The sequence below is a fragment of the Ambystoma mexicanum genome, chromosome 5q, assembly GCF_040938575.1.
Source record: "Ambystoma mexicanum isolate Mex_15411 chromosome 5q, UKY_AmexF1_1, whole genome shotgun sequence".
In the NCBI taxonomy this organism is placed as follows: domain Eukaryota; kingdom Metazoa; phylum Chordata; class Amphibia; order Caudata; family Ambystomatidae; genus Ambystoma; species Ambystoma mexicanum.
Window position 1 is genome coordinate 858613902 of NC_090933.1, and position 13708 is coordinate 858627609.

Genomic DNA, 13708 nt, shown 5'->3' on the forward strand with positions numbered 1-13708 from the left:
TTTTTCATGCAAGTCTTGAGACATTTAGACTAAAACTGTCTGAAACAAACAAGCTCCATAGCCCACACCTAACTTTCCCACTGCACATATGGTCCCTTTTCTCCCTCCTCAAATCTGCCCTGAGATGAAACTACTCCTTTCTGTCTTCTAAATATGATTTTGAGCACATTTCTTGTTCGTCTGCCCTAGGGATTATCACAGCAATTGTATACATCACATCGAGGGAAGAAAAATGACATATTTTTTATTTCTGAAAAGCCTCACTGATGCAACAGGAAATATATAAAAGACTTTTGTGACCGGGGTGGCTTCCCTTATTCTGTTACTACTGCATGGTGTTGCAAAGGGAAGACCCCCATCCTGCCCATCTAGTCGCTTTAGTGTGAGGCGAGTCCCATTGGGAGACCAGTGATATGCCAGGGGGAAGGAGGGCGTACTAAGGGGTCCTGCACAATATAATATTATGTGAATTTTAGATGTTTTAGATTTAGTGCACGTATGTAAGCACGCGTCATTTTTGTAACCAGAATGGAAGTATGGGGCCTGCACGGCCATGCAGCATTATTTGGTGTGTTACACATAGGCCGCGAGTCTCAAGGGGAAATCTGAACAGGCCCAAGCGCTGATGAGAAAGGCCCACACTGCTAACTTCCACAGAGACTCCTCTTTGTTCTAAAATTGTTGCCAATATGTTTATTCCAAGAAAGAATGTGTCTTGCAAGGCCACGAGACAACGTTAGGAGCTGTGGTGCAAGTGTTATCGCAAATAGGCCAGATCAGGCCTCCGATCCCCACCCAGCCAACCACGATGAGTTATAGCCCCTACAACTGTCTGAGTCCTAAAACCCCTGAATTCCAAGATACCAGTTGACCCAGACCACTGACCATAAACCAATCAGTCGTAAAAGATCTAAGAATGGTCACCCTATTTTTACTTTATAATGACATGATTTGTAATGCGACGTACAGGGAGGGGTCAGAAGCAAGGGCGGAAGCCTTGGAAGCCAAAAGATGCGGATGGAGTGAGTGAAATGTGTGTGGGTCAGGGTAACCTTAAGACTCTCCCTGTTTCAGCCTATGCTCATGCCAGGTGTCCTGTATAATGATAGAGAAGTATTGGTAGAAATAGTTTCTAATTAGTTCCTCGACCTTGGTTCCATGGAGACGATGAGCCCAGCTGACCCCACGTGATGGAAGCTGGATGGATGGGGCTGGGACCAATGGCCTATTTTAGTAGAAATTAAACTTAAATTATCCTTGCAAGAGTTTCTTGGGCCTTTTTCGCTAGCGGGTTGTATTTTGTCTGGTGTGAACGTTTAGGGGTGTGCCTTCAATGGTTTTACCCCAAAGTCTGTCCAGTGGTTTTCAAACATTTGTCTCTAGGGGAAAATGAATGGGAGTAGACCGAAAACAGCTTTTTGTGTTGCTCTATGTTAGTTTTAAACCGTTTGTTACATTTTCCCCCAAAAATCTGGTATGGAGGGACTCATGGCAGTCATTTCTCCAGGAAAAGTTTATTCAAATCCGTCTAGAGAGTCAAACATTATTATCAATCAAATTTGGGGGTAAATACATGCAAATTGGTTTAATCTTAACAATAGGGTGGCAACTATAGTGTGCATATAATGAAATAAAACAAAAGACAAGAGAAGACTAGACCATTTCAGCTAACAAGCCGCACATTCCACACAGTACTCAGTAGCCATTCCAGGGTGTTCTCCTCCATTTCAGCAATGCACTTTGGGTAGCATGCTTTTTTGCTCCAGAAAAATTACCTATCTTTATGAACCCAAGACAGACAGCTCTACATTTCAGTTAATAAAGAATGCAAATTCAATGTATGCAATAGAATAATGACTGTATACACCACTGTAACTTCCTTCATAGTAATTCAGGAGATTTACAATAGACAGAGGTGTGCAAAGTGTAAATTCCACCTGTGGAATTAGTGAAAATGACATGTTTTACCTCACAAATGTAATACATTGTGTGTACATTTGCACATGAAAAAATAAGGAAAATGTTAAAATCACAAAGAATATAACTTTTAAAAAATGTAACTTTTTCAATCATTAATCAATATCAATGGAACAAGGTGACATGAAATGCAAGCACAATGTGCTAAACATGACAAATAATAAAAAAATGATATAAATAAAAATAGTACGCCATATTGATTTAAGATTTGGATGCATACTCCTGAACTGCTCCTACTCCAAAGCCTCGATTGAAACAGCTTGAGTCCGCTCCCACTGGAACACTCTTACTTCAAAGAAGAAAGCCACTAATGTGTGGGTGTGTAGCTTAGAGGAAAGTTGTGAAGTTTGTGGGTGAGTGGGCAACCATTAGAGAGAATACACTAAGCTAATAGAAAATACCCCCAGCCATCAAGCACAAACATCTCTCAACAGACTTTAAGCTCACACTCAGCACCGTGCAAATTAGAGGAGTACCAGATGATAGGGACAGACAAACACCCACTAATGTGAACATGTGAACATTTGTAGAAAACATGTGGAATGAAGATTTTAAGCACAATTTCAAAGTCATACCCTTAACTGAGAAACCGTTTGAGCAGGGAGAGGGAAAAGAGTATCTCGTCCTACAGCAAACTCTATTTACATGTCAAGACTTCTTTCCAGATGAGAGCACACAGTGAAATGTGTGGAGAAGTATTTCTCTGGGGAACTGACAGGGAGTCACAAGGGACAATTGATGTGAGACTGCTATACAGTGAAGAAGGCATGGCACAGTGCGAAGAAGCATGACGAAGGGAGACCAGTGGAGGCCTGCAATGCCTCTGGTGAGAGGGGGTACCTGCCACAAAAGGGCACCCCAGTGAAGATAAGAGCTGGATTTAAAGAGGCAATGCAAGTTCTAAGATGAGTTGTTGTGTCGCTGTAAACAACCTGGAAATTAAATTATGAATGGCCTTCCTGGTGTAGGCACACTGGATGATGACCATCTGCATAACATTTCAGATGTTCACCCAGCAGGTGCACTTGATTGCGTGGAGTAATGTAAGCAGTCTTGATTAATCACTGTACATTGCAATTTTCGTGAACATCTACTTGATGCTTTCCCTTGTGTATGGGGGCCATTGGATGCGTTTGGAGAAGCTGCCTGGTTAGTAAATGAATGTGGTAAGGAATAAAAGGAAGTTTAATAAAACCGAATACTATCCTTCAAATGCCACTGCTCACCTAATGTGAACAATGAGAAACAAACAGGCTATGCCCTTAGCACTTGTGGTTGGACACTAAGCTTCACTCTCTTTATACTCACAGCCGACAACCAGCAGTACACCCCAATGCAATACTACAACACCAAGGCTGCTGACAAGGCCAAGAGGAGATGTAAGCAGGCAATGGGATGCAGAATATGGTGTTGTGACTTATGTCTCGGGGGCTATGGTGAGACCCAGGGGAAAACCTATCAAGGTAACTAATAATACCTTATTTGTTTATATACATCTCTGTCAGAGACTGCGAGTGTGCAGGAATTCAATGAGCAAACAGGCAGAGAAGAAATGTGCTATTGGTGCGAACTCATCACTAACACATCTTTCACAGACATGGGCCTCATCACGACTTCGGCGGTAACCCTTAAATCCGGCGGTAGCGCTATTACCGCCGAATTTAAGGGTCTGCCGAATCAGGGCTTTGGCGGATTTCATCCCAGCTCTGAGCGGGAAATCCGCCGGCGGTATTAGCGCGTAGATTCCCCATTGAGCCCAATGGGGAATGGGGCATTCCCGAATGGGCTCAGTGGGGAATGGGGACTTGCATTACCGCCAAACTCGTGATCCGGCGCTATTAGCGCCGGGGAGTTCGGCGGTAGGGCTAATACCGCCCGCGCTAATAGCGTTACCGTTACCACCCAAGTTGTGATGAGGCCCATTGTGTGTACTGATTTGAAGTAACCTTGAGGAAGAGACTACCAGTAGCAGTTAGTACTAGTAGCTAACCCTGCTACATGTGTACATGTGTAGCTCATGAATGTATCTTGGTATATGTGGCTGCATAAAAAAGGGATGGCATCTCCTCCTGGGTGTAAATGGGATATCCAAGCCAGTCAAGACAACGAAAATACTGGCCTACTGTTAAAATTGATGTGTGGTCAAATGGAGTGTTGGAGCACTGAGCTCGAAAAGAGAATGAGAACAAGAGCGGAGAGCGGTTGAGGGAGAGATGCAGTTTATAATGAGAAGGAAGGAGGACAGAGGGCTGTCACAGTAAGGCGTATTCAACGAAAATAATAAAGGAGTCTATACTGACATTGACCTCTTGTTGAACCCCTTTAACAACTAGCAGCAGGCTGGCACCGGCGATTGGGGACCTGTGACGATTTGACTTGGATGGATCCCTCGCAGGATAGAAGTCGGCCTGAAAGATCCAGGTGCGGTTGCTAAACGCTAACGTGACTGGTGAGGGCCATCCTGGTACAGGAGCCTTTTACCCAATGGTTTAGGGATGTGCAAAAGCCTTAAGAGGCCCCCCTGACCGTGAGAAGTGCAGATGGGCTTGAGGGACATCTTGACTGAATATTTGAAATAAGCACCTTCAAGTATACAGACAGCTCGTAACAGAGGCACTGCTGCCAACTAGCAACAGGAGACGCTCACACAATATTGAAAACCATTGTCATTGGAAGCAGCATGTTATGTCAGTTGCCTAGCAATGCAGGATGCATCAGCAGCTGTGAGTGCTGTGGTATGTGTGTTGAAGTCTCTTAAGACAATTAAAAAAAACAGAGGAAAGGTGAAGAAGTGAAGACAGTGCCGAGAAGGTGGAAATTGAGATATTAGAACAATGAACTGATTACGCAACACTAAACAGAGCTATCAAAAATTGCAAAAAACTTTGAACATATAGAGTACTGTATCAAGAAACTTCATGGGGATGGTTCAAACAAACTGCCTGTTAGGATACCTCTATAAATAAGATGGATGCACACATGGTGCCCCTGCAGCTAAACACTAAAGTGGTGTGGTACAGAGGAGCAGGAGGTCTAAAGAAGATGCATCCCTGGGTCGAGGGATGGTAGGGGAAATCATAGAAGGAAATGTGAATGAAGAAGTGGTGACATGGGTCCCAGAAGGGAGGTAAGTGGTATCTTCTTTGAGTGCGGTGTCAGGCAAGCCTCAGAGAAAGAAACCACATGCAACCATTGTAATCAATGATGTGGCAGTCTCCATGCTGATTGACAATGGGGCAGACTATACCTTGATCAGTCATTCTGGAATGGTGGAGGAGCAGGTCAAATTGTGTACTTTGAGAGAGCAGGGATAAGGGTTAATGCCTTTGGAGATATGCCTTTCAATAGTATTGGAGAATTTGAAACTGTTGGTATGATACATGTGGCTCGGAGAGGGAGACAATTGCTCTTGTGGGATTACCAGGCTGAATTGGCCATACAACTCTATCCTCTTCACTCAGAGCCAGTTTTACTGGTACAAGGTGTGCAATTGAACTGAGATGATTGAAGGGTGGTCAATTAGGAATTGACGACACAGTGCCCAGACATTTTTCAAGATAAGGTAGGATGTCTCAATGGTTTTGTTCATCGCATAAGACTCAGGAGAGGACCGTTGCCAGAATTTGCCCTGTTCTTTTGGCTTTGAGAGGAGAACTGGAGATAGAGTTGGAGAGGATGGAGAATGAAGGCACTATACAAGTCATTGAAGCATCGGGGTGGATCAGTCTGATAGTTTTGGTGCAGACGTTCCGGGGGCAGTGAGGCTGTGCATTGAGCTTAGGAACCTGAACAAGAACTTCCGAAGATCGATGAGTCATTGACAAGTGTGTCTGGTGCAAGGATGTTCGATCTAAAGTCTCCATACACCCAGGTGGAACTGAATGTAGACTCCATGGATTTAACAGCATTTATTACACCATTTGGGCTGTATCGTGGTAGAGGCATGCTGTTTGGTTCAGTGTTTGTGCCGCATTTATTCCAGAAAGCTATATATAAACTGTTTTGGGCTGAGGGTGGTGTCATGTTTTATCAGGAAGATGTGTTGGTTTGGGGGCTAAGGCAGAGGAGCATGACTGTAGACTTGGGAGAGTCATGTGAGTGTTAGAGGAGGAAGGACATACCATCCCACTGAATAAATGTACATTTAGGAAGTGCAAAGTGACTTATCTGGGTCATGAGGTTTCTGGGAGTGGAGTTCAGCCCAAGCATGGTAACTTGATGGCTATTCCGGACATGTCTGAACCAAATAATAAGACTGAGGTAGCTGCATTTTTGGAGCTTGGTGGGTTCTATAGTAAGTTCATCAAGAATCTGGCAGACAAATATTTTGTAGGATGTTTAAATCAGGTAACATCTAATTTGAGGGAACGTTCCACCCCAAACCAGGTGCGCACAATATTCCATTATTTGATGATGTTCCTTTTATGGATCTGGAACCCCCAATTTCACAGTAAGGATTCCCTACAGCCTCCACCCCTGGTTGGGACAAGAAACCCGAGGGGTAAACAGAAGGTCTATTTATCAATAATATAGAAATATTTGAAACTATCTAAATATCAACCAAGTTATGCATCAATGAAATTCCATTGCCAATGATAACAAATGATCAATCCACTAGTCACCTCAGGCTTCAATGCTACAGAAAAATAAATAGACACTTCTATAACACAGCGTTCCCCATGTGTATATTTTGGTTTACATATGCACATTGATTGAAAAAATGCATGAGCATCCAGGATAAGACTTTCATTTGTTAAAAAACAAATGAATTCAATCCATCCCTGCTTACCAACTTCCCCTGTATTGAAAATAGATAAACCCCCTTACTCACTAGGCATGTCAGAATCTCAGCAGCATATTACAAAACTCATTTGCAACAATCTTCCTGCATGTACATTTTTTGTAGAATTAACATTTATGTTTAAAGCGTATGTTTACTAAATTCCCTTCTGTGGTGCTTCCATCGCATTAATTTGAAAACGTGCACGTTTCTCATTTTGAATTAGCAACTTCAGGTGGGATAATGGGTAGAGAGAAATCACCTGTTCCCTTGAACAATTCTGCTTGATGGCACACCTAAGGAAGTGACTTCAATTACATTATTTTTCTAGGCATGACCACAGAAAGATGTCCTTTGCTCTTCCATGATTGTACATTGCACAGAAAAAGAGTCAAGCGATCTCCCAGTATACACACCACAGGATCTATTTAATCAAATCTATAATTCCAGAACCACATATGTTTCTGATATATTTATTTATTTCCCAGGATGTACAGTCAATTCATATAATCCCACCCATCACAAATTACAACTGAAAGGTACCAGGATTTAATTTATGTCCTTATTAGAGTATCACTCCCCTCAAGATTATGTCTCTTTTATATTATATTTGCATATGGATTTCTTGTGGCTGTCTCACAGATGCGTGGGTACACTTCTAAGTACTGGCTGCACTGTCCACCTCTATGAACTACTGGGGATCAGTCAGGAAGGTCGAGTCCACTTCTCTCCTCAGCCTGCCTTCTGTCTCTTTCACTGAAAAAGACTCAGAACTTTAACTACTGCCCGGCCATTTTACAGTGTTCTACTGGTAGTCCTCCAATGTGTTCAAAAGGAAAGCAGTCTATTCCATCTGCTTCCTGTTGTTATCCATTCTTCTTTCTCTTCTTCATCCCCTCCATCAGTCTGTAAGTGAGCGAGTGTCCCAGGAATATCTACACTTCACCTTTTTTAGAACAGAAACTGCTCCCTTTTCAGGTGTGTATAGTTTCTGTACTTTAATTGGTAAATGTAAGTGACTGGAGTGTGTCCCAAAAGTGACATCACATTAAATCTACCGCAGTCATTGGGCATATTAATGAAGGGGCAGTCTGATGGGAGTAACTTCTAAATCAAGTATCTCTTCCATTAAATGTGATGTCAGCTAGGAGATTTCTGGATTAAACAAGAGTAACTTTCTGAAACTGCATATTCAGCACATGTAACCATTGTACTAATCGGGTCATTACATTTCTCTCTCTGGCGTGAAACATATTCTTCACTCTCAGCATAACAGACTCGCCAATATGGACACTGTGGCATGCAAATCAATACACTGCACTGTTTCTGTGTGACGAAAAACAAATGAGCCTATTTTACATAATTGCAGACAACATCCCGTAAATTTTTAAAATGAGTCCATCTAAGAGGTATTTTCAAACTGAACATTTAAAAAAATAATTCTCTATTAACTTCTGTTTAAAGGTTATCAACAGAAACATGAATCCAATGTAACTTCAATAGTGCATTGTTTTCCTATTCACAAACTATTACATGGCATCTGCAGCTGGGTAAGCTTGGTAACAGAGCATCTGTTGTTCCATCCTGACCCAGAATGTGATGCTCTAATGGTGCAATTGTTCTTTGTAGTTTAGCCTAGAATGGCCATTTACATGTGATTATTTGAGTATAGGCCACTACTTACTCCTGAAAATGAATTTGGAGTATATTTAAGAATATTAGAAGTTGAGGAACAGATGTCAGTAGTAAATGGATAGCGCTGGATATTATTGCAAGACTTGCCTTCCTGAGAATGAATTCCAGTGAAAGTCATCAGCTTTTATTGCTCAACTTCAAAAAGAGTTTCATTTCAAGGCATCCTCAGTCCTGTTGCTGTTTTTCTGGGGGGTGGTGACTGAAATCCCATACAGTCTTGAGGCACAAAGCTATGTTGGATTCAGAAAATGTAACATTTTAAAGTCAACTCTTTTCCATATTGCAGTACAAAACAAACCTATATCATTGCATGTGCAGATCAAAGTTCTGTACATGACATTTCTTTAATGCCTGAAGTTTTCATAATAAGGGAATACACACAATGCAAATCCCAAATCCCTTTATTTCTGTCACCTTATAATGCTGTGCATTTCCCCTCTGATTGAGCAGTTCTCCATTTTAATATCGATCTGTTTGATTCTTCCATGTAAATCAAAAACTCCTTTATATGCCTTGTCAAACAATGTCGAACATATATTTTTATTTTAGCTGGGCTACGAACATTACACATTTTACTTGCATGTGTATATTTCAGATGTGTGGTGCAGGCTGCAGCTCAAATGTTTGTGTTTAAACTGGTGCTTTTCTGCATAAATTCCCCCACACTAAGAATCTAAGGAAACTCCTGAGGAAAGGGGTACATATTTCATGGGATGAGGCATGGAGAAAAGAATTCATGGAAGTTAGGCTAGATGTTTTATGAGCACCTGTATTGTGTGGGTTCAAGGAGAATTCCATGACAGTAGCTTACACTGATGCCAGTGACTCAGGTTTGGGGACTTTTCTTATGCAAGATGAAGCTTGACAAATGTACACAGTTCATTTTGCGTCCGGTGTCCTCATTTTCTTGGGACTCTTTCTTTCCTTTGCTAATTGCCTCCAGAACTCTCAAGAGTGTGGAATTGAGGTACATATTGATTTAGAGGGAGGCAATGCCCTGCGCATGGCCCATAAATCATTTAAAACTTATCCTTGGGAAAGAGCTTTCATGGTGAGAACTGATCAAAGGCCATTGGTGGTCTGGAAGGAGTATCCAGAAAAATCAAGAAGTGGGTGAGTAGCCTGCAAGGTTTGCAGTGTTTGGTTGAACATATTCTTGGTAGAAATAATGTTGTGGCAGATCCGTTGTCAAGGGTTTCATTGATGGAGAGTGGTGAAGTTGGTGGAAAAGGCAATATGGAAGAAGGTGAAGTTAAGGAGGTTGTTCAGGTTCAACAGGGTGAGGCAGAGTGACTCAGATGAGGCTCGTGCTCAAGGTGAAGTCTACAAGAAGGTCAAGAAACGGGTACAGTTCAATTGGGTTGGAGAGTGGGAAGATGTAGAGATAACCAAATACAAGAGGGTTTCTTCGTCTCTTAGGTACAGAAAAAGCAAGCATGTGTGCTCCAAACACCACATGCTAACATATACGACTCTTTCTACATCTCACAAAAAAGGATACATGCTACTGCTTATCAATTTCAATGTTTACAGGAGGCTATCCATGTCTGAAAGGTACTATTTTACTATGTATTATTCCACCTCCATTGTGACCTCAGATGCATACATTGTACTCACTCTTAGAAGGAATTGACATCACTTTCAGCAAGCGTAATGCATTCCTGTTCATGTCTAAATATTCTATATTGTGTAGCTACATTGTTGCACTTTCCAATGTATGAGAGAGAAGAATAGCATCAAGAGGCAAAGGCACTCATTGTGGAATTGGTGCTCAAGAGGTTCCCCTAAGAAACTGTGAGAAGGGTCAGCAAACCAAACATTTGATGACAATAGATAGGCTCTATTAGTACCCAATGCTGAATCAAAAGAGGATGATAGCCATGTGTAAGCACTTTCCCAAATGTATCTCACCAGATACAACAAACTATTTCAAGGCATTGGGGATTGTTCGTCACGAGAAAACAAAGGTTAGAACACACAAAACAAGCAGAAAGAACATTAGGGAGCTAATTATGGGGCATGATGCCAGATGACAAAAAGGAAAAGAAAACATCCTTACGGAATATTGGAGTCTGCCAGCTGGGCAGACATAATCCATCGTAGTTGTGCTGTTTGCCATCTGCACCATCTGAAGATAAGAACTAAAGGGCCTCTCTCCGGCTCCTTATTATTTAGTTTCTCTCACTCTCATGTCTTTTGCTACGTTTTGTGTCACCTCTACCTCACATGCTCTACTTCCTGGCAACTTCCCAAATAGACCTTCTTCTGTGCTGTCATTTGTCCATCCTGGTCTGTCTCTTGGCTCCTCGTGCATTAGGAGTTATTGGGACCATTTTGTTTACAATTGCGCAATCCCATTGAAAATAGCTTTGTAAATCAGGGCCATTGATTAAGAATACATGAAATTGTTAAAACCCTGTTTCGGGATGATTATTCTTAACATTGCACTTCTTGGATTATGACTCAATTAAACTTCAAAACGCAAATTGCTCCATGGGCACATTAAAACTGCACTAATATGCATTTAGTGATTCACAAGCAATACTACCTACGTGGAGGATACCTTCCTCCAAATCACATTTGTGTAAATTATTCTATTGAATTCAAACTGAATTCTCAGAACCCCACTGATGAGCAGAGGACTTTTATTGTCCAATGAAATCGATCGTTTTTATTCAGTATTTCTACCAGCTTTGGATAGATGTTGTTTAATTAATTAAGTGCCAGGCTATTATTGAAGCCTATGCAAAAAGGACGAGTATACTCGTCCTTGAAACTCATTTAAACTGAGCACTAACACCTGAGAGGTGACATCACACACCCCACCAGCCAATCAGGGAGCTTGAACAGAGGACATTACCACATGATGTTGCCCATCTTCTGAGCCCCCAAAGAAAAGAGAGGCTGCCATCTTCCTCCTGTGATAGCAACACTTGTCTTTAGCCCTCCCCACTTGCCTCTGGCCCCTCCAGCATCTGCCACCGCCCCCTGCTTTCTCCAACAATACTCACCTACCTTTCTCTGGCACCTAGCATGCCACCAGGCTGCTCACCTCCCTACACAGGATTCTGCTCCAATGGCCACCGTGCAAGTTGGTAAGGAACTGGGAGAAGTTCCTTTCTCCATCTTCGATGTATTTTTGAGAAAGAAAATGTAATTGTGATTTGGTTTTCACATTTAAACCTTATACAAATATACAATAATGCTTATAAACCATAAATATATATCATTCATCTCGAAAAATTGTCATAACAATGACATCCAGAAATTGGTTAAAACCAATATAACATTTCTTAAAAGTAAAATGTCCTGCACATATGCATACTCACAAACGATAAATAGTTATAAAGTGCATTGCAGAAAGTGCTAGTCACGCCATATTGCATATTTTTATTATCAGATTTGTATCTGCATTGCATCAAAGAGCTCAATTAATAATCTACAAACAGCCAACACCAGCACAATGCATTTGCCTTTCCAGTTTTTTTGTATTTGAGAATTGGACAACACGCTGTGTTATCCAATTACAAGTCCAATTCAAAAAGCTGTTAGCACCTCAAAAATCATGCCCAGAGCCCTCGCCGTGGACTTCGCGTCCGCAGACCTGTACATTGGGCCGCCGGCCATTATCGGTGAATAATGTCCTCCCCTTCGAGGGGAAAGAAAGTAACTGCTGCATTGTTAATAAGGAAGGTGTTGGTGGTCTAGTACTTATGGTTAGCTTTGCAAAAAGTTAGGTGTTATTAAAAAGTATGTTCCCCAGAATACTCGTTGGTTTTTAGCAGTTACATGATGCGTGGAAAATCTATGAAATAAACCTTTTATTTGGGAACAGTTTAAGTTACATACATATCACAGTTGATCAAATGTGTGGATCTGGTTTATGAGCAAGAAGTGGGTTTGGTTGGCTGACACCTGCTTCATGCCAATAAGTATATACATTATTTTCTAGATCTGCTTAACGTTTACCAACAGGACAATGTTTGTCCTAGTGCTACTTGCAGCGGCGCCAATGCACAGTTTCTGTAATCCGTCCCTATGTGTTACCAGAGTTCAACTCTAACAATACTTTGGAGAGTTGTTTTACTTCCGATCATGCTGACCTCCAGGATCTCCCGAAAGCAAGAGCCTCTCGAGGGTTTTGGATCTTTTCAAATATATTTACTAAACTTGTTTAGGAGTCAGCAATATTCATTTTGTGCATAAGTCTATCAAATTTCGGGCCTCCTTTAGGGTCTATGATTATATCTGTAGTTATACTTGGCAAAATAGGCGAATAACACATATGTGTTGCTATCCTAATCATTGGTGTGCAAAGAAAGATCCCAGAAGTGGCTGCATTAGATCACTAATTCAGCCGGTCTGAAGGTTTTGAAATGTGTCAAATGGCCATAATGTTTCATTTTGTTTTTTAACATAATTTTATTCTGAACTGTACAGGTACCAAGGCAGCAGTTTAGATGATGCCAATCTTGTTAGCCATTTCCAATGCATCGTAGTCGGAGCTAGCCACACGTATGCCTACTTCTCACCATCAGGCCGGATTGGCGTGTTGACTGTGGCCACATCAATATCATGCAGCTTCTTTACTGCCTGCTTGATCTGATGCTTGTTGGCCTTCACATCAACAATGAATACCAGAGTGTTATTGTGCTCAATCTTCTTCATGCCAGATTCTGGAGTAAGCGGGAACTTTATGATGGCATAGTGGTCAAGTTTGTGGCTGCGGGGAGCACTCTCCCGAGGATACTTCGGTTGTCTTCTCAACCTCAAGGTCCTCTGCCTCCTTAACGTGGGAGTAGTCCTGATTTTTTTCTTCTTGTGACTGTGGACCCCCTTTAGGACAGCCTTTTTGGCTTTCAGAGCCTTAGATTTGGCCTCTGTTTTGACAGGGACAGCCTCCTTCTTGGCCTTCGGTGCCATCGTGCCACCATTAATTAATCTGAAAACGTTCAAGCAGGAAGGTCGTGTTGGGGTCGGCAGGTTTGTTTACCCCACAGGAAAGTGGGGAGTGTTTTGGTGCCCAAATATATTTCTAGCTGAGACAGACCTCGGGCTTAAAATAGCAATGGTCTATTACTAGGGCAATGCAAACTCAGGCTCGTATTTTAAGGAGCATGAAGCAGAAGAAACAGAACTGCAAGCACAGCCCTGAATTCCTAAAATAGAAAGTATTCTGTAATAATGTAATTCATTATATGTTGTTTACTTTTATTCAGGGTAAGGGCAGGCTCCTTTAATACACTGCATATTTAT

General features: G+C 41.7%; 1 protein-coding gene across 1 annotated transcript; it reads right to left on the minus strand.

Annotated features, from left to right (window-relative positions):
* Positions 1 to 12973: 12973 nt before the first annotated feature.
* On the minus strand, positions 12974 to 13375 carry LOC138498646 (large ribosomal subunit protein uL23-like). The gene has a single exon (XM_069622343.1). It carries the CDS (start codon positions 13373 to 13375, stop codon positions 12974 to 12976), a length of 402 nt encoding a protein of 133 aa, XP_069478444.1.
* Positions 13376 to 13708: the final 333 nt, after the last annotated feature.

Coding starts and splice junctions, on each gene's coding strand:
- LOC138498646 (XM_069622343.1), bottom strand. CDS start 13,375: ATGGCACCGAAGGCCAAGAAGGAGGCTGTCCCTGTCAAAACAGAGGCC.